This window comes from Molossus molossus, unplaced genomic scaffold (genome assembly GCF_014108415.1).
Source record: "Molossus molossus isolate mMolMol1 unplaced genomic scaffold, mMolMol1.p scaffold_m16_p_14, whole genome shotgun sequence".
NCBI classification, from domain to species: domain Eukaryota; kingdom Metazoa; phylum Chordata; class Mammalia; order Chiroptera; family Molossidae; genus Molossus; species Molossus molossus.
The window spans coordinates 4,564,711-4,584,359 of record NW_023425349.1 but is presented as its reverse complement, the minus strand read 5'-3'; the positions used below and the strand labels follow the sequence as shown (position 1 = coordinate 4,584,359).

The 19,649-nt window shown below is 49.5% G+C and overlaps 1 protein-coding gene across 3 annotated transcripts in view; it reads left to right on the top strand.

The window, feature by feature from the left end:
* NUP214 (nucleoporin 214) overlaps nt 1-19,649 on the top strand; it is an 89,312-nt gene that overhangs the window by 55,618 nt on the left and 14,045 nt on the right. For 2 of the 3 annotated variants that reach the window (XM_036260779.1, XM_036260781.1), the window contains 6 exons: nt 1,023-1,101; nt 4,738-4,828; nt 6,827-6,888; nt 7,389-9,194; nt 10,788-10,858; nt 18,481-18,637. In XM_036260779.1, coding sequence (XP_036116672.1) covers nt 1,023-1,101; nt 4,738-4,828; nt 6,827-6,888; nt 7,389-9,194; nt 10,788-10,858; nt 18,481-18,637 — 2,266 coding nt within the window. The remainder of the gene's footprint in view (nt 1-1,022; nt 1,102-4,737; nt 4,829-6,826; nt 6,889-7,388; nt 9,195-10,787; nt 10,859-18,480; nt 18,638-19,649) is intronic. The other variant, XM_036260780.1, reaches the window with a different exon arrangement.

The window sequence follows — 19,649 nt, the reverse complement described above, 5'->3', positions numbered from 1 at the left end:
GGATTTGCACTTCCTTTCATTTAACATTGTCGCCGTTGGCCCAGCGACAGCCGTGTGAACAGCCAGGACAGGTGCTTCGCTGGCCGAGGAGCCAGAGCGCAGGTGCCTGCGCAGGAGTGCACGGCTAGGAGTGTGAGCGCAGCTGGGGCCCGACCCTCTGGCTCTTCCGTCCGCTGCTTCCCACCCGACTGGGGATCCGCGTCCGCAGAGTGGCTCGCGTTCCTGCAGTCTCAGAGCTGGCCTGCTTAGTGATGTTCGTGATGTCTCTTCCAGGCTTCTGCCTGGTAAACATGGTCTCTTACAAAAAATAGGTTATGTTGTCAGCAGTTAAATAACAGAGGATGGCCGAAAGGTAGGTCAAGCTGTCCCTGAAACGTTCCCTGAGAAAACCTGACTTATCTGCCACTCAGGCCTCTCTCAGCAAAGGGCTGTTCAGTTGGGTTTGACATTGAGCACCAGAACTTGCCTGTTGTGAGGGCTCAGGCATGGCTGTCTGTTTCTTCTTTGCTGTGACTGAAAATGACATTTAAGCATTTAGCATTTGGTCCTTCCTCTGGAAGCTTCCATGTGCACCTTGGACACAGGTTAAGGCAGCGGTTGTAAAAAGCAAGAGTAAAGGAACTTTCGCTAGAGGTGGGTACAAGTTGAGCCATTTCGCTTTTTTATTTTATTGTAAATGTTTTGAGACCCAGAATTCATTTACTGCTTCATTCAATCATCTACCAAATATTCCAGTGTCTTTCATGTGCCAGACACTGTGCTAGGCACTGTGAAAATAGCCCAAGCCAGACGGGCACGGCCCTGCTTGCTTGGCATTTGCAGAATAAATTTTCCCTTCTAAGATATGATCTTACACGTGGCAAGCATTTAAAAATGATGACTTAGCTTGAAACTTTTTCAAAAACATTAAATGAATGTGTTTATGCTTATTTATTATAAACTATCTTATCATTTTACATGTTCCTTTATTTCAAAGCATGGTTAGTGATTTCACGTACACATCTGCTTGCGTTCTCTTGCAGGGATCGCTGATAAATTCCCTAAAGCTGTCTGGACCCACGTCAGCCTCCAGTCAATTGTCATCCGGTGACAAAGCTTCTGGTCAGTTTGCATTTTTGTTTTAGTGACTATAAAGGGGAAAGAAATGCTCCACCGTGGAGTTATTGTTCTAGATCACAAAGACGGTGGACACAGGAAACCAAGTAAAGGGATATCCTAAGGCCTTGGTTGGTGAAGAATCTCAGGAAACCAGGGAGCCTGCAGCAGCTCTGCTGGCTTCTGAAACCTGAGCGCAGTGGGCGAGCCGTCCTTTCAGTGCTGTTCCTGGCAAGGGCCCCAGCGTCGCCTGCGCCCGGGGGACCGGTTCGGAGGGCGGTGGGTGGAGCCTGGGCTCTGTTTCTTCTACCGAAGGGAGTAAACAACTCTCGGTTCACAGTGACAGTTGAAAAGCCAGTTACATACAGGAAGTAAAATGATCTCTTATAGTGGGCGATTCAGAGAAGATGCAATGTCAGCATTACAGTTTCTTCCACGTCATGTGCCTCCAGCACTCACTCCAAATAGCTGGTGACTGACATTAGTTTGCAAGGTCTTTGACCAGGCGGCCACGTGTCCCAAGGCACCTGAAGCAGGAGTATGCTTTTATGTATAACCCAATTTTAATATGGGGTCTTTTTTTTTTGCCCTCACCGGAGGATATTTTTTATTGATTTTTAGAGAGAGTGGAGGTGCAGGGAGAGAGAGAAACATCGGTGAGAGAGACATATCGATAGTTACCCGCACACGCCCCAGCTGGGCCCGGCGATGGAACCTACAGCCCGGGTACATGCCCTCGGCTGGGAATCAGACCCGAGATCCGAGCTCGGACTGACACTCTGACCACTCACCTACACTGGCCAGGGCCCTCAGCACCCCCTTTTGTTGGCTTCTTTCCTGTCACTTTCTGTTGCTTGCGTTACTTTCTGCTCCAGGATGTGCCATCTGCAGTCTCGCATTTTCACCGCATTCTAGACTCTGGCTTTTCTCTTGATTCATGTTTTCAAGTGGGTCTTCAAGCTAACCCTGTTAGAGATGCTGAGCTTCCACGTTAGCCACCTGCCTTCCGTGGTCTCCTCAGTCACCCCCTGTTAGATACGGGGTTTATCGTCACTAAAAATTCTTTGCACTCAAGAGAAGAAACCATTGCTCTGTGAGCCAAAGCTGTATTCTAGAGCATGGATGATGGAGAACCGCAGCTGTCACACATGTGCCCCGCACGAGAGGAGGGTGGGGGCACTTGTTGACGAGGTCGAAGGCCTCATGTTAGAGGAACGTGTTTGGGATTACCAAAGACTTTTGAATCACGTAGGGTTCAAATTAAGAAGTGTGTTTCCCTTTCTGGCTAATATTTTAGAAGAAAAAATGTGAAAGATCCTGTGTCCTAACTTCTGAGAACTTTGTTTGAGGGTTCTCTTACTCCTCAAGTGAAAGGAAATCTCAGGGGCCTTGCTTCATGCTGTCTTACTCAGTTAGCATGACTTGCAAAGAAGTTTTTGTGATCCATCATTTGGTGATGATTATAAAATAGTCTCTTTCGTTGCTAGGTGTTTACTTCTATCTTCCCTTGCTGGATGATCAAAGGAAAAGAGCTTTTGAGGGGGTAGGAAAGTTTTCCTGAGAAATACTATTTAAGAATTTGCCGCCCTGGCCGGTTTGGCTCAGCGGTTAGAGCGTCAACCTGCGGTCCGGAGAGACCCGGGTTCGGTTCCCGCTAAGGGCACGTACTTCGGTTGCAGTTTGTCCCCGACCCTGGTTGGTCGTGCAGTGGCAGCCACTTGATGTGTCCCTTTCACATCGATGTTTCTCTCTCTGTATCTCTTCCTCTCTCTCCCTCCCACTCTATCTGTACAAAAAATGGAAAAATGTCCTCGGGTGAGGATAAAAAAAAAATAATAATTTGCCAAAGGTTTCTTTTGAAAACATAAAGCAGCCTGGCCAGTGTGGCTCAGTGGATTGAGTGTCTCTCCATGGACTGAGAGGTCCCTGGTTCTATTCCTGGTCAGGGCACATGCCTGGGTTGCAGGCTTGATCCCCAGTAGGGGGCGTGCAGGTGGCAGCTGATTGATGTTTTTCTCTCACGTTGACGTTTCTATCTCTCTCCTTTCTTTCTCCTCTCTCAAAGAAATCAACAAAAATATATTTTTAAAAAATCTGAAACCTCTATGGAATAGTTCTCTTATTAATTAATAATGGAAATACCTTGTTTTTCTGGTTATAAAACCCCTACAGGTCTACAGAAGAGTGTAGTGTAGAGCTAGACAGTGTAGCAAGGGAAAGTGCCCGATGAGCCCCTCCTTCCAGAGGTGAGAGCCCTCAGCAACTTGATGTGAGTCTCTCGACATTCCTTCATCGTTGGCTTACTCCACAAAGCTGGGCCTGTCCTGTCGGTCTTCGCGGTGCTGCTGCGATCCCCTCCCTCTGGCTCGCCCATGCTGCTGGTGGTCAGGTTGTTGCTGGTGGTCCACGATTGTGAGCCACGCTGCATTGAGTGTCCTGTCCACACCACGTTGTCGAATAATAGTTTTGAAAATAGCCCGGCTGGTGTGGCTCAGGGGTTGAGTGTTGACCCATGCACCAAGAGGTTGCCGGTTCGATTCCCGGTCAGGGCACATGCCCAGGATGTGGGCCTGGTCCCCAGTGTGGGGCATGCAGGAGGCAGCCAGTCAATGTTCTCTCTCATCATTATTTTTATCTCTCCCTCTCCCTTCCTCCCTCTCTAAAATCAATAAGAAAAAAAAATTTTTTTAATAGTTTTCAAAATAATTTCACTAATATTTGCCCCATAGTCACTTAAAGAAAAAAGAAGGTATTGCCTTTTTATTGTTAAGTTTGGGTTTTTTTAATGTAGTTTTCTTATTCCCCTCCCCCTTTAAAAGTAGAGTAATTGGGCCCAGCTGGTGTGGCTGAGTGGCTTGAGCAGCTCCCCATGGACTGAGAGGTCCCGATTCAATTCCCAGTCAGGGCACATGCCCAGGTTGTGGGCTCGATCCCCAGTGGGAGTGTGCAGGAGGCAGCCGATTGATGTTTCTCTCTCACATCAATGTTTCTATCCTTTCCTCTCTCTAAAAAAAATCAATAAAACCTATTTTAAAAAATAAAGGCAGAATAATTGGGGAGAGATCAAAGATAATACCCCAAACTGTTAATAGACAGTCACAATGAAATCGAATGTGGAGAGGAAGATGGAGTGTGCTTTTAACTTTCTACGCTTCCCTGTATCACAGCAGTCATGTTTACCTCTGTAGTTTACAAAATAGGAAGCTATGATTTATTAAATACAAAATACTACTGTGGAAAATACAGAAATGGAGGGAGAAAACAAATAGCCATGAAGTCATTACTCAGAGATATTTAGTTACTGTAACCCATTTCCTTTGGATTTTTTCCCTTCAGTCTATATTACTTTTTAATCCTTATCAAGCTCCTTTTAAAGCTTTAACTGCACTAGAATTATTTTGATGTCTTTCTGGAAAGGAGATTATAGCAGACTCGGTTTGGAGTTAACGTTGACAAAGCCAAAGGGCGAGTTCAGAGACAGTGGGACATGGTGCCTGTTTCCCCTGGTTCTGTAGGCTGCTCAGGTAGCCTGCAGGCCTGGGGCCCCCTCTGCACCCCACACAGCCGGTGCTGCAAGATCTACAGACTGGAACCGTCTTTCTAACTGGATCTGTAATATTCTTATTTTTTCCCTAATTTCAGGACCAGGGGCAACCAAGATAGAAACCGCTGTGACTTCCGCCCCATCTGCTGTCGGGCAGTTCAGCAAGCCTTTTGCGTTTTCTCCATCGGGGTCAGTAATGAACTTAAATTTCGTGGCAAATCACTTAATAGATAATTTCCCCGAATCTTACCATCAGGAAGAGGCTTATAAAATGTACAAGCGCCCAGACTTCCTATCAGTGCAGTGATACATCTGATGACAGTGGCAGCAGCTGGATGTCCTGATGCAAATCTAATTCCCCTTTTTAATTCAAGTTTCCACGTGTTATTGCGTACTTACTTGTTTGGTTTTTCAGGACACGCCTCATTTCCTCCGGGTAGTGGGTCTGTGTCAAACTCGGTGGTTGCTGTAGTCTGTCACACTGAGCTGTTTGCACTCGGGCGTCCTGCGGGTGCTGGAGGTCACCTGGGGTGGGCTTGACTGCACTGAGAGCTAGAGCAACAAGCTGACCGGGGAGAAGGCAGTGACTGAACGTCCGGGGAGCACGCTCGCGGTGAGACCTCTGGAGGGGCCCACGTGTGCTCTCCCGCAGAGGTGGAGTTCCACGGGGGCCGTTGAGGGTGGGGCGTTCAGTTCCACAGACGGGCCTGCGAGGCGCTTCAGTCCCCTCCTGTGACTGGGATCGTAGCACACTCTCTTCCCTCATGTCACTGGGCTCCTCGAGCACTTTCCAGGCCTAACAAGTTGAGAGGGTCTTAGAACAGAATTTGAGGGGGGACTTGTGTATTGTGTTAATTTCTCTCTATGGTGAATTGTTAGGTCTTATACTTCCCAAAGGAAGTTTGGAGCAAATTTTAAAGAGGAGGTCAGTGCCAGGAGCTAGTGTGTCTTTTAAATGCTAATAATTAATCTTTTCTTCTGTGAACTGATACGTTCTTCCCATTTGTAAAATAAGGTAAGAAGGTTTGGGGCAATGGCTCACATCTATTATATAAAATTTCTTCACCAAGATTGAGACAGAGAAAAAGGGTTTTTCTTAAATATGGTAAAATGTTTAACACATCATTATAGATAGTCTCTGTCCATTCAATGAAGGCCGTGATGGGTTTAAAAATTAAATTCTTACATTACTAATTACATTTGATATGCTTGGTCCCTTATATTTTAAAACTAGACTGATTGCCCTGGCCAGTTTGGCTCAGCGGTTAGAGCGTCGGCCTGCGGTCCGGAGAGACCCGGGTTCGGTTCCCGCTAAGGGCACGTACTTCGGTTGCAGTTTGTCCCCGGCCCTGGTTGGTCGTGCGGGTGGCAGCCACTCGATGTGTCCCTTCACATCGATGTTTCCCTCTCTCTCTCTTCCTCTCTCTCCCTCCCACTCTATCTGTACAAAAAATGGAAAAATATCCTCGGGTGAGGATAAAAAAATAAAATAAAATAAAACTAGACTGATTTAATTTGCTATTTGAGCTTTTATCACAATGAATAGTCCATTCTGGATCACTCTTGAGCTGAATTTTCTTCTTTGGCTCTGGCATCTTGACTCAGTGTAAAGAAGAACAGAACGAGAGAGGAGATGAAAGGAGTCAGAGAACTTTTGAACCAGATTTTCCCAGCCCAGATCCAAGAGTTGTGTGAAAACGGCAGAGACAGTGTCTTCTGTTTCAGGCTCCTGTCCTCTCCCCTGGAAGCGTGGCGCGCTCCTGACGTGCTCCTTTATGTTGGGGTGGGTTACGGCGGGTTCTCCCTGATCCAGCTTGTTTGTCCCCTTCCCCAGGCGGGCCACCTGCTCTGGCCAGCTCTCCCATGTGCACGTTCCTTTGCGCTTCCACTGCTCCTGTGTCTTCCTTGGAATAAGTCCCCACCCACACCTCTGCCCAGAAAAGCCAGCCGCCCCTCCAGGGCCTCGCAGCGGCTGCCCCCCCTTCCCTCCCCACAGGCCGCCTCTCCCGGCTTAGCGACCTGGGAGCAGCGGTACTGCTCTGCAGACGCATGCGTTCACTCTGCTGGGTACCTGCTAGGTGGTAGGCTCCTGGAGAGCCGCGGTGCGACCGCATTACAGCGTGTGACATTAAGGGAAGTTCTGTGCCTGTGGTCTGTCTGTTTAACTCCTCTTTGTCCACTCCCTAGGACTGTCTTCAATTTTGGGATAATCACACCAACACCATCTTCTACTTTCGCTGCCACACAAGGTACCGTCTCTGCTGCACAGCGTTGCCGTCGTGTCTCCCCTGAGCACGTGCGGGGTTTTTGTACAGATGCGCTTATGTTTTACTTGCTGCTGAGTCTTGCCTGAAGTATTTGCAGTAAATGTAGTGTTGATGTTATCATTAGAACGGCTGGTCCATAGGCCAGCTCTGTGCCAAGAACGGACTGAGGAAAGCACACACAGGAAGGGAAGGTGCTTCTATTTCCCCTGTGGGAGGATGTGTTAATCATGCATCCTAGATGTGGTGTGTTTATTGTGGTTCATGGTCACAAATTGTCAGCTGTGCTTTTCACCTCCTGAGATGCTCGGACAGCTAGTGCTCCTCTGCAGAAACACGTGTTCCGTCCTCCCCAAGCAGACGGCCACTGGGACCAGCCACGCTGACTGCATCGGGGGCGGAGACGTGGGCTTAGAAACAGTCAGAGGAGACGTGACAGGTCACCTGCTAACTCCAGCCATCTCCTCATTTCTTTCTCTTACCAGGGGCCACACTCCCTGCTAAAGAGTCAAGCCAGCCAGACACGTTCTCGTTTGGCGGGGGAGGCAGACCTTTATCCGAGACCATTCCTGAAAGCTCCCCGCCCTCAGCGGCGACAGCAGCGTCCGCCGCCACCGGCGCTGCCCGCGCTCCTCCGGGAGAGTCGGCTCCGTCGGGCAGCAGGCCTGTGGCACCTGGAATCGCGCTCTCCACCCCTTCCAGCAAGCTGGAAACGCCGCCCGCTAAGTCGGGAGAGTTTCTGTTTCCAAGTTCTTTGGCCGGCGAGACTCTAGGGAGCTTCTCAGGACTGCGGGTCGGCCAAGCAGAGGAGTCCACAAAGCCCGCCAGTAAAGCTCCGTCCACCAGCCTGCCCGGTGCACAGCCAGCCAAGACTCCCCCTGTGCCCTCGGGCTTTAACTTTGCTGGCCCGCCAGCGCTGGCGAAGCCTGCGGAGCCTGCGGCGACCTCCTCGGTGGCCGCCACCCCTGTGGCCCCAGCAGCCAGCACGAGCACCAGCTGTGCCTCCACTGGTGTCCTTGGCAGTCTGCCCCTCAGCAGCGCAGGGTCCTCGGGGGTCATCGGTTTCGGTGGGATCTCTCTGGGTGGTGGCAAGACTACTTTTTCATTTGGAAGTCAGCAGACGAGCAGTACGGTGCCCCCGTCTGCTCCACCATCGGCCACCTCTGCTGCTCCCTTTCCCACATCCTTCCCCACGCTGTCCTTTGGGGGTCTCCTGAGTTCAGCGTCTGCTCCCACCCTGCCTGGTTCCGCTGCTAAAAGCACAGAGGAGGCGACGTCGTCATCTTTGCCCGAGAAGCCAGGCACCAGTGAGGTCTCAGCATCAACAGCCTCGCCTCTAGGGCCACAGCAGTCAGCCCCGCTTCCCCAGGCGTCTCTGCAAAGTTCCGACCCCGTGAAGAAGGAGCCTGCCCCCGCCCAGCCCGTAGGCAGCGGCCCCGGCGCCGCAGCACCTGGTTCCAGTCTCCTGGCACCGTCTGCAGAGGCCACGCCAGCCGCCACTGGGGTCCCTGATGTCAAGACAGAACCAGCATCTCCTGCTCCCTCCCTCCCAGTGCCTGGGCAGACTGCTGTCACGGCAGCTCCGACCCCAAGTGCGGGCCCTGTGACCACAGAGGCATCCAGTCCCCCCACTACTGCCAGCGCTGTTTCCAGTGTGCCCCCAAGCCCTGCTGCAGACACGGTGGGGTTTGGGACGGTCACTTCTGGCTCCTCGGTCTTCACTCAGCCACCTGCTGCCAGTTCTAGCCCAGCTCTCAGCCAGCTCACCAGCAGCACGGCCACTGCCCCCCCAGCCACCCCCGTGTTCGGGCAGGCGGCGGCCAGCACCGCCCCCAGCCTGTTTGGGCAGCAGGCGGGCAGCACAGCCAGCACGGCCGCCGCCACGCCGCAGGCCAGCAGCTCGGGGTTCGGCAGTCCAGCCTTTGGCACCGCGGCCGCCGGGGTCTTCGGGCAGGCCCCCGCCTTCGGGCAAGCCACAAGCACCCCCGCCAGCGGCTTTTCTTTCAGTCAGCCTGGCTTCAGCTCCGGCTCCGCCTTCGGGCAGTCTGCGCCCTCCGCGGCCCCGTCCACCAGCGGGAACGTCTTCGGTGTCTCTGCAAGTGCCGGCAGCTCCAGCTCCTTCTCGCTGGGCCAGTCTCCCGCCAACGCGGGAGCGGGGGTGTTCGGCCAGAGCAGCCCTCCCGCGTTTGGCCAGAGCCCTGGCTTCGGGCAGGGCAGCTCTGTGTTTGGTGGCACCTCGGCCACCACCACCACAGCAGCGTCCTCTGGGTTCAGCTTCTGTCAAGCTTCAGGTGAGAGTCGATGGGAGGGAACTGGGGGTACTGGTGGTCTCGGCAATTTCTTCGGCCGAAGCACTGTAGGTCTAGGTTCTCTGCTCTCCTAGCACCAGGGTGTCAATTTCCGGGGTACAGCAAATTTAAGGTCATGGCAAGTAGTGACTCAAAAAGGAAATTTTTAAGTCAAAAGGCACTTTAGAGGTCACTGTGTCCAAAACTGTCAGGCCGTAAGATGACTGACCTGTTGGCACCGAGTGTGAGTGGAACCAGCACCCAAGCTCCTCGTGCCGTCCGCGGCCACCAGCGATTCCATTCCCTCCACACCACCTTGCCTGCCGGAGGGCAGGTACCAACATTTGAAAAGTTTGGTCTTTGCTCTTTTCAGTGTTGTCTTTTTTTTTTTTTAAACCCAAATCTTTAAATGTTACTGCTTTTAAAAGTAAAATGTAATCCTCCCTACTGCATGTCCAATTTTAGTAGCTCCTTCTACTTCTAAAAGTTAGTAGTAGAGCAATCTGCAAATCTTTTTCGAAGTCTCACTTCCTGGCAGTTACCTTATGAAGGCGTTTCTGCAGCAGTAGGCTCTGGGGGAAGACAAGGGTTATTGATTTCTTGGTGGGCAGGATTCCACATAACTGCTACTTCATTACTTTCAGAACAGTTTGTTTGAAAAGGGTTCATAATATATTGGAAAGGAAATTTTTTCTTTCCTTCCTTCAACAAATGTCCGACTGAGTCTGGCTACAAGGACACGGTGCTGAAAGACGGCTTTGAGGTCCGCCTGTGGCCTGAGGAGAGGCCGGGTGGCCAGTGTGAGTGAGGGGGAGTGTGGTGACGGCCTAGAGGGCAGGGAAGGGCCTGGCGTCTCCAAGGGAGGAGCGTGTTTCGCAGCGTCTCCGGCGCGCGCGTGCGCACTCGAACTCGAAGCACTCAGGGCTCGAAGTTCACTCGAACTGCTGCCTCGGCATCACAGACCTTCGAGGCGACCTTTCGTACAGGAGCTGTGGGAAGGTGCCTGCGCAGGCGGGTCCTCCCCGGAGAGGACTTGAGACTCGCCTGAGCTTCCCTACCTAGAGAAGGGCAGAAATGAGGGTAGAACTACTGCCTCTGACTCCTTCCCTGTAGGGGTGTCGTTACCACCTACAGCCCTGCCTGGTCTCCCCAGACTGCTCAGCCAGCCTCAGCCACGTTACGCCACGTCGAAGAAAGAGGAACTACCCTGAAGGAATGTAGTCTTTGAGCTTAGAGGAAGCTGAGGAGTGGAGGTGTTCATGCTGTTCAGTCATAGGAAGGACTTCTTGGCAGCTACGAGTCCAGGACACGGCCACTCTGAGAGCATACATCTTGGTCCTCACCCCTGGGGTTTGGTAGGAGGCAGGATTCAGTCCTTGGGACTTTGGCATCTATACTATTATAAAGTGTTGGCAATGCAGAAAGATCTTGGCTCATTTTCTTCATTTCCTAGGTAGGAAGACAGGTTTTATTCACGGGTTGATTTATTGGTGGGTATCATAGCATATCTGAAAGCCAATTTTAAGAAAGAATAGAAACCCCTATGATGTAACAGACTCTTCCAATTTAAACTTTTGTTTTCTTTTTGTTCTATAGGCTTTGGGTCCAGTAATGCTGGGTCTTTGTTTGGTCAAGCAGCCAGTACTGGTGGGACCGTTTTTGGCCAGGTAAGTGTGCAAGTTGTCCTCTTTCATGTCGACACACATCAGACCATCCCCGTCCTCCCTGCACGTACTGTAACCAGAGGGTCGCACACCTAACCCAGCAACCAGCCGGTGTGCTTCTCAAGCTCTGCCCTCTCTAGCCCCTTGGGGACGTAGCAGGCTCAGCCTCTGATTTGAGAAAATCGCTACAATTTTGATCCTTCTTTAAAAGCACATTGCCTGATTTCTATCATGCTCCACCTGTTCTGTTAGGCCAGGGGTGGTAAACTATGGCCCCAGGGTTAAATTTGATCCTTGGCCTTGTTTCTCTTTGTTTGTTATTGAGGGTCATTGAGCTAAGAATGGTTGTTATCTTTTTAAGTGTTTGTTTGTTTTTTTCTTTATTGATTTAAGAGAGAGAGGAAGGGAGAGGGAGAGAGAGAGAAACACCGATGAGAGAGAACATCGATTGGCCGCCTCCTGCATGCCCCCACTGGGGATTTGTCCCACAGCCTGGGCAGGTTCTCAGAGCACTGCTAAGCTGACAGGGTATTTCGCCAAATTAAAAGGAAAAAGGGAACCTCTGGAAGTGAGTGGAGCACAGAACCCAGTTTTGCTTTGAGAGCGTTTACTAATCTGAGAAAGTTGGAATTTCCTATTTTAATAACCCAGAGGGCAAAGGAGCAGAAGTCACTAACCAAAGTCCACACAGAGTGTGTCCCTCCCCACAGTGAGCTCAGCCTGGAGGTGTGGCCTCACGAGGGCCTGGGCAGGTGGGCCTGCAGGTGGCTGGCACAGCAGCAGGCCCTCAGAAGAAAAGTAACTCACTCTCGGCCTCAGATAGTTCATTTCACTGAAACACAGTTGGCATACAGTATTTATTATTTTCAGGTGTACAGCATTGTGATTCGACATTTGTCTGCTGCACCATCGTTTACCGTGGAAACTTATCACACTGTTATTGACCTCAAATAATTTTTTGTTGTTGTTAACCTATTGATTTTTAGAGAGAGTGCAAGGGAGGGAAGGAGAGAGATAGCCATGTGAGAGAGACGCATCAATTGGTTGCCTCCCCCACGACCCTGGCTGAAGCCAGGGATGGAACCTGCAACCCAGGTACATGCCTTTGACTGGGAATCAAACCTGAGACCCTTTGTCCCTGGGCCGATGCTCTAACCACTGAGAAAAACCAGCCAGGGCTCAAATAATTTTTAAGGACGTTGATTTCCACACCTAAATTAGTCACAAAGGAAACAAGAATTATGATCAAGAGCCAGAATAGACGTCAGACATACATTCACAAAGACTCCCTGGACTGGAACATGGCTGTGTTTTACATGTTTAGAAGAGATAAAAGACAAACTTGAAAATACCAGTCAAAAATGGGAAACAACATTAAGTGTCATAACAGCTTTTGAAAAAGAACCAAATAGAACTTGTAGGAAAATATGATAAGTAAAATTTTATATCAGCAGATTAGACCAGGTGAAGAGAACAGTAATATACTAGACCAGGGATCAGCAAACGTCCATAAAGAGCCAGATAGTAAACGTTTTAGACTTGAGGGCATCATTATGCTTCCATAAAGCTTTATTTACAAGAACGGACAGCAGGCTGGATTTGGCCCATGGACTGTAGTTGGCTGACCTTGAACTAGAAGGTAGGTCAGATGAAGTTGTCTGGACTTCCTCCTGGAGAAGGAAGAAAACGTGCAAGGTGCACTTGACTGCATCTGGCAGCATCAGGAGCAGATGCACAAAATCCCTCTTGATCAGCAAACCCACTCCTCGACCTGGAGCCAGTGGGAGCCAGAGCCTGCTCGGCGGGCGTGGAGCAGAGCGTCCACGCAGCATGTCCGTGACAGCCAGACAGAAGCAGCGGCCCACATGCCGCTTGGCTGCAGACGGGCTGCCACCGAGGTCCTTGCTGAGGAGGACCAGAGACGAGAAATCAGCAGCGCGCTCCTGTACGGGGCAGATGGGTGGGTCCATGGGCCCCGCGCACCCTGGAAGGCGCAGGCGCGAGCACACACTGCGGATCTGACCCAGAGGCCTGGACAGCAGGGGCTCAGGCACATGCTCGCCCGCGTGCACTGCAGCCGTGTTCGCAGTGCCCCGAAGGCAGCAACAGCCGTGTTCCACAGGTACCTGGGTAAACAGAACATGATGCATGCAGGTGCCGTGGAGCATTGCTCAGCCTTCGAGAGGAATGAAGTTCTGGTTCATACTGCATGTGGATAGACCTGAACATGATGCTAATTACAATAAGCCCCACATAAAAGAACAAATATTGAAGGATTCCACTTATATGTCATGTTTAGAGTAAGTTAATTAAAAAACAATTATTTAAAAATGACTACATGTCTGGCCGATGTGGCTCAGTGGTTTGAGCATCTTCCCATGGACTGAGAGGTCCCGGTTCGATTCCTGGTCAGGGCACATGCTTGGGTTGTGGGCTCGATCCCCAGTAGGAAGCAGCCGATGGATGTTTCTCTCACATTCATGTTTCTATCTCTCCTTTCCTCTGTCTCTAAAAAATCAATAAAAACATATATTTTTTAAAAGGTTCTAGAAATGAATAGTGGTGATGGTTACACAACATTGAATGTAGTTAATGCCAGTGAATTGTACTCCTAAAGTGGTAAATTTTATATTATGAATATTTACCACAATACAGAAATAAAGATAAAGGAGATAAAAAGTTATTTTCAAAACAGAAAAAGAATAGGTGAATTCATAGAGCCAAAAATGAGATTAGAGATTTCCCGTGGCCAAGGAAGGAGGGAATGGGGCAGTTATTGCTTAGTAGTTACAGAATTTGGGCTTTGGTGATGAGAACATTTTGGAACTAGGTAGTGCCGATGGTCGCACAGCCTTGTGACTACAATTAATGCCGCTGAGTTGTATACTTTAAAATGGCTAAAATGGCCCTGGCCGGTTTGTCTCAGTGGTTAGAGCGTCGGCCTGTGGTCCAGAGAGACCCGGGTTCGGTTCCCGCTAAGGGCATGTACCTCGGTTGCAGTTTGTCCCCGGCCCTGGTTGGGTCAGGGCCGTGCAGGAGGCAGCCACTCGATGTGTCCCTTTCATGTCAGTGTTTCTGTCTCTCTCTCTCTTTCTCTCTCTCCCTCCCGCTCTATCTGAACAAAAAATGGAAAGATGTCCTCGAATGAGGATAAAAAAAATAAAATGGCTAAAATGGCAAGTTTTATGTTATATATATATTTTTATCACAACTTTTAAAATTAATATAATATACCCAAACCATTGACTTTTTTTGTACTTTAGATCATTAAGTTATGTGGTATATGAACTATATCCCAATAAAGCTCTATAAAAAAAAAATGGGGCCTGAAAGCCTTGCAGGGACAACAATATACAAACCTCCCTGTCCCGTCCCCCCGTGTCGCTGAGAGGAGGAAGTGAGGGCTGCACTGAGAAACTGAAGAACCTGCAGCCTTGCCGTCTCCTGCTGCCTGGACGGTGGCATCCGAAGGCTGCAGCCCAGCTGGCTCCTGGTCCCGGGCTCGACACATAGTAAAACAAATAACCTGAACGCTGAGCAGAGGCAGTGGGAGGCTGCCCAAAGGTCGGGGCACAGTTCCCATCAGCTCAGCACGTAGTGGAATCTGAATGGTCACCTCCCCACGGAAGGGTACGGGTGAAAGAGGCCTCAGTCACCACCCAGCTGGTCTGCTATATACAAAGACCAGTATACCGCCCCCCTCAAGTAATTTTGTAACATGTGAAGAAGCAAATATAAAAGAAAAACAACCTATAGATGATCCAGATCATTGGAACTACCAGCAAAGACTTTAAAATAACTTGTACTCAAGGATTCACAAGAAAATAAAGAGACGATTGATTAAGACTCTCAGCAAACAAATGGGAATTACAAAACCAAATAGAAAGTCGTGGTCTATATCTGAAGTTTAGTATCTGAAACAAAAAATGATTAGACAGGTCAACAGCAGAGTGAATACAACAGAAGAACATGGGACTTGAAGACACGTCAACAGAAATGATCTAGAGCCCTGGCCAGTTTGGCTCATCGGTTAGAGCGTCCACCTGTGATCCGGAGAGACCCGGGTTCGGTTCCCGCTAAGGGCACGTACCTCGGTTGCAGTTTGTCCCCGGCCCTGGTTGGTCGTGCAGGTGGCAGCCACTCGATGTGTCCCTTCACATCGATGTTTCCCTCTCTCTCTCTCCCTCTCTCTCCCTCCCACTCTGTCTGTACAAAAAATGGAAAAAATGTCCTCGGGTGAGGATTAAAAAAAAAAGAAAGAGCCCTGGCCAGTTTGGCTCAGCGGTTAGAGCGTCGGCCTGCGGTCCGGAGAGACCCGGGTTCGGTTCCCGCTAAGGGCACGTATCTCGGTTGCAGTTTGTCCCCGGCCCTGGTTGGTCGTGCGGGTGGCAACCACTCGATGTGTCCCTTCACGTCGATGTTTCTCTCTCTCTCCCTTCCTCTCTCTCCCTCACACTCTATCTGTACAAAAAATGGAAAAATATCCTCAGGTGAGGAAAAAAAAAAAAAAGAAAGAAAGAAATGATCTAGAATGAAGCTTGGAGAGACTGAAAAAAAGGCAGAACATCAGTGATCTGTGCAACAATACCGGGCTGGCCAAGGTATTTGTAATCAGTCTCAGAAGGAGATGACACAAGAGGATAGAAAAAAAATATTTGAAGAAATTGGCCAGTCTTTTTCAAATTTGTTGAAAAATTAGAATCCACAAATCTAAGAAACACTGTGAATCCCAAACAGAGTAAATACTAGAAAACCACACTTGGGCACATCATAGTTAAGTGTCTGAAAACCAAATGTTAAAAGAAATTTTAGCCCGGCCGGTGTGGCTCTGGTTAAAAGTGCCGACTCATGTGTCAAGAGGTCGCCAGTTCGATTACCGGTCAGGGCACATGCCCAGGTTGTAGGCCCAATCCCCAGTGTGGGGCATGCAGGAGGCAGCCAATCGATGTTCTTTCTCATCGTTGTTTCTATCTCCCTCTCCCTTCCTCTCTCTCTTAAATCAATACAGAAAAAAATTTTTTTGTAATTATTAAAAAAAAATTTTTAAAGGAATTTTAAAGCAGCTAAAGAAAAAAGACTTAGGACACAGATGGAAACAATGGGTCGTGTGGCTGTAACAAGATACTAAATATGTGACAACCATAGCAAAATTATCTTTGCTGCCATGGGGTAGACCAGGGGCTCTACAGCAGCATGGGTTTGCCCCCAGGGGAATTTCACAAGCACGATGTCTGGGGACGTGTTCTACTGGCATCTAGTGGTAGAGGCCAAGGGTGCTGCTCGGCCCCTTCCACTCTCCAGCACAAAGCCAGCCAGCCCGGTGTCAGCCGAGCCGCTGTTAGGGACCGTCAGGTAGACGGGTTTCCTGGGTCCCAGAAGCACCAGCTGCAGGAGAAGAACGTTGAGAAACTGGACTTCATTAAAATGACAAACTGATGCTCATCAAAAGACTAGTTATAGAAATGAAAAGGCAGAGCACAGACTGGGAGAACATCTTTATAGCACGTGTACCAAACCAAAGGGCTCCTGTCTACGTATTGTACATGTTTGAGATTTTCCGTGCTTCTCGTAATTTAAAGTTTTCCAAAGCAATCGTCCTTTCTAGCAATTAAAATAAATGGGATTCTTTAACCCATTTATGAGAAGGATGCAATAACTGTCCATTCACGTTCACTTCAGTGACACACCATTCTTGTCACTTCTAGATGTATCCATTACTTTCCAAGTTATATTTTTAAAATAGGTTGAACTGCCCTGGCCGGGCAGCTCTGTTGGTTGGAGCATCATCCTGTTCACCAAAAGGTTGCAGGTTCAATCCCCGTCAGGGAGCGTACAGATGGCAACCAATCACTGTTTCTCCTTCACCTCTCTCCCCCCTCTCTCCCTCTTCCTTCTATCTCTTCCTTTCTCTCCTTTTCCCCTTTCTTCTCTAAAACATATCCTCGGGTGAGGATTTTTAAAAAATAAGTTGAACCATCCAAAAAAGCTATTTTTTATTGAAGGACAAAAATGTCCATATAACGACAGTTTCCAGTATTTCAACATGATGCATGGAAGTTAGCTAAAAAAAAAAAAAACCTGGCATTTTCTGCATGCGTGGACTAGCTGTCATGGCTTCTTTTGAGATCAGTTTGCTCGTTACCAAAGCCTGTGCTGTTAGGATTGGATTGGAGTCCAAGTTTTAAAAAGCTGTTACTCATTATTAAATGGTTGTAGTAAACTGTTACTGTTGTTTTCTTTTTAAGTTTAAGAAAAACAGTAAGAGAGACAAGCAAGTACGTTCAGTACATTGCCCTCAGGCAGAAATCAGCTTATTATGTCCCAGGTACAAAAGAGCAGTGTGGCTGGACCGAGTGGGGCTGATAGGTGATATCCAGAGGTAGACGGCCAGATCCAATAGGGACTTCAAAGAGTTTTTAACAGGAGTGAAGTGATCTGACTGCCATGTTAAAGTATCATTGTAGCCGCTGTTGGACAGAGGCTGTCATGGAGCAGAGCGTCAGTTACATAGTGGAGTCCAGGTGGGAAGTGGGTTGGGGGCTTAGACCAGGGGCAGGCTGTGCACCTACAGAGGAGGGAACACACCGGACGATGCTGCCGGGGTGGCCCCTGGCGGATTGACTTTCTTCGGGATTAAATGATAGAAAAGTGCCTGCCACATAGAAAGTGCTCCATCGTTGGTCCATTGTCGTCGCTGTGAACGTATTGAACGGCTGTTTCTTGAGCACGTGATTCTGTTCCAGGCACTGTCCTAAAGCACACTACTCTTCTAGCTCACTTCGTTCATTCGAGGTGGGCAGTTTATTATCCCCATTCTACAGAAGGGGGACTTACACATCACTCTGCCACCCTCGGAAGGGGCCCCTGGAAGGTTCTGAGACCCAGCGACCCATTTTTAAGAGCCCAGGTTCTTCTGTGTCGTCAGCCAAGGCCGTCCCGCCCTGAACTCTGATGCTGACGGTCCCTCAGATCTAGCACTGGTCTTCCTTCTAGAAGCAGTTTTCAGACAGAAATAAGTGTGGTCCCGGTACAGTTAGAGTCAGCCTGCACCCTGAGTTAGCAGCGTCCTCCGAACCCAAGATCCGCAGACTTGGACAGAATTAAGCTGTGGTCATCGTTTCAACAGTGGAGCTAAAGTAAGCTTGTTTCTGCAGCCCTGGGAGTGTCATTATGAAACAAAGTGCGCGTATTGGGAGGAAAGACGATGTGAGTCACTGAGCAGCTGTTGCTGATGCGTTCAGCCACGCACGAGAGGAATCAGAATAAGAGGACCCGTGACAGCCTGGACATGTCTACACGTTTTCATCTGGGGGACTCTTGGGGGCTTGTTTCCTTGGCCCTGGCACCGTGTCAGCAGAGACCGCAGGCCGCAGAGCAGAGAGACATTTAAAGTTCCCGCCCACCCTGCCATGTTTCCAGAGGGCATGGGCTAGCTGAGTGCTCAGATGTGTAGGGAGGCCCTGTGCAGAGCCAGCTCCGCTGTGGTCGTGAGAGCATCCGCACCAGAACCAGTCAGACCTCGCCTGCTTTTCTGTTGTACCAGCTGTGAGCGCCTCCTGTCTGAGGACGTGCCTGCCGCTTTCAGCACCCTCTGCCCATCTCACTTCCTGCCTTTCATTTTCCAGCAGTCCTCGTCGTCCAGTGGGAGCGTGTTTGGGTCAGGAAACACCGGAAGAGGGGGAGGTTTCTTCAGTGGCCTTGGAGGGAAACCCAGCCAGGATGCAGCCAACAAAAACCCATTCAGCTCGGCCAGCACGGGCTTTGGATCTGCAGCCACCCCAAGTAAGTGGAGAAAGTTTGCACAACCCTGCGCCCCGGATGCCACTGTCATCTTTGTGGTGTTATCAACTCTTCAGTGACAAGTATAGAAAGGAGAGGTGTGCAAGAGCCATTGAAAATATCTACCCCCACCCTACCTTAGCTTCTCAGCCTTTTGCCTACAATCAAGTGTAAAATATCTATCCCAACGTGGTGTGATCTGTTTTGATTCTGTTTTTTACTTTCAGTTTTTTAATGAAATGTCTTATATAATCGTGAAAAGACATCAGAGCTGCAGGGAGAGGGCTGAAATGAACTAGATGGAAGTGACTTGAAATGAATGCGAGCAGACAGGCCTCCGCGAGAGCCGCTGAGCACACTGGGTGTGCTGGCGACGTGCTCGGGAAGCACGTGGGTTTTCACTGGTGCCCACTCGGCGCTGGCTTGCAAACCGGCTGCCGGGAGAACCGCCACCCAGAAGTTGAAGCCTTCATTATTTCTCCTGTCTTACTTTTCTGTCTCATCTCAAATGAAGCTGTACCCTTCTGTGGTACCCTTCTCCAGCTGATTTCTAAAGTTCCTCGTTGCTGTCTCTTCATGATTGGAAGTGAGAGAAATTTATTTCTTTAAATCTTTAAAAAAAAATGGAAAGTTGGGGACTTGTCATCTTTGTCTTAGCCCCTCTCGTGCACTGTGCTGCACAGGAAGGTCTTAGTGAGCCAAGAGCTCGTGTCCCACGGACGGGGCGGATGTTTCCTGAGTGCGAAGGCTCCTGTAGCTAAAAGCAGAGCTTTCTCCCGAGTCTCCCAATTCTCAGATCTGTTATTCTGATGTCACTGTCCACCTGGTAATATGAAAAGAGAGCTCGCGGTCAAGTGACACATGCCTCTTCATTGGTAACATGATGTGATGGGAAATTCTTTTCTCCGGCCTTCGGTCTGCCGGGAGGAGTTCGGAACCCTAGAATGAAGGGACCTTAGAAATAGAGTCTAGTCGTTTTCAAAAACTGTTTCTGCAGACGAACTCTTAAGCAGAA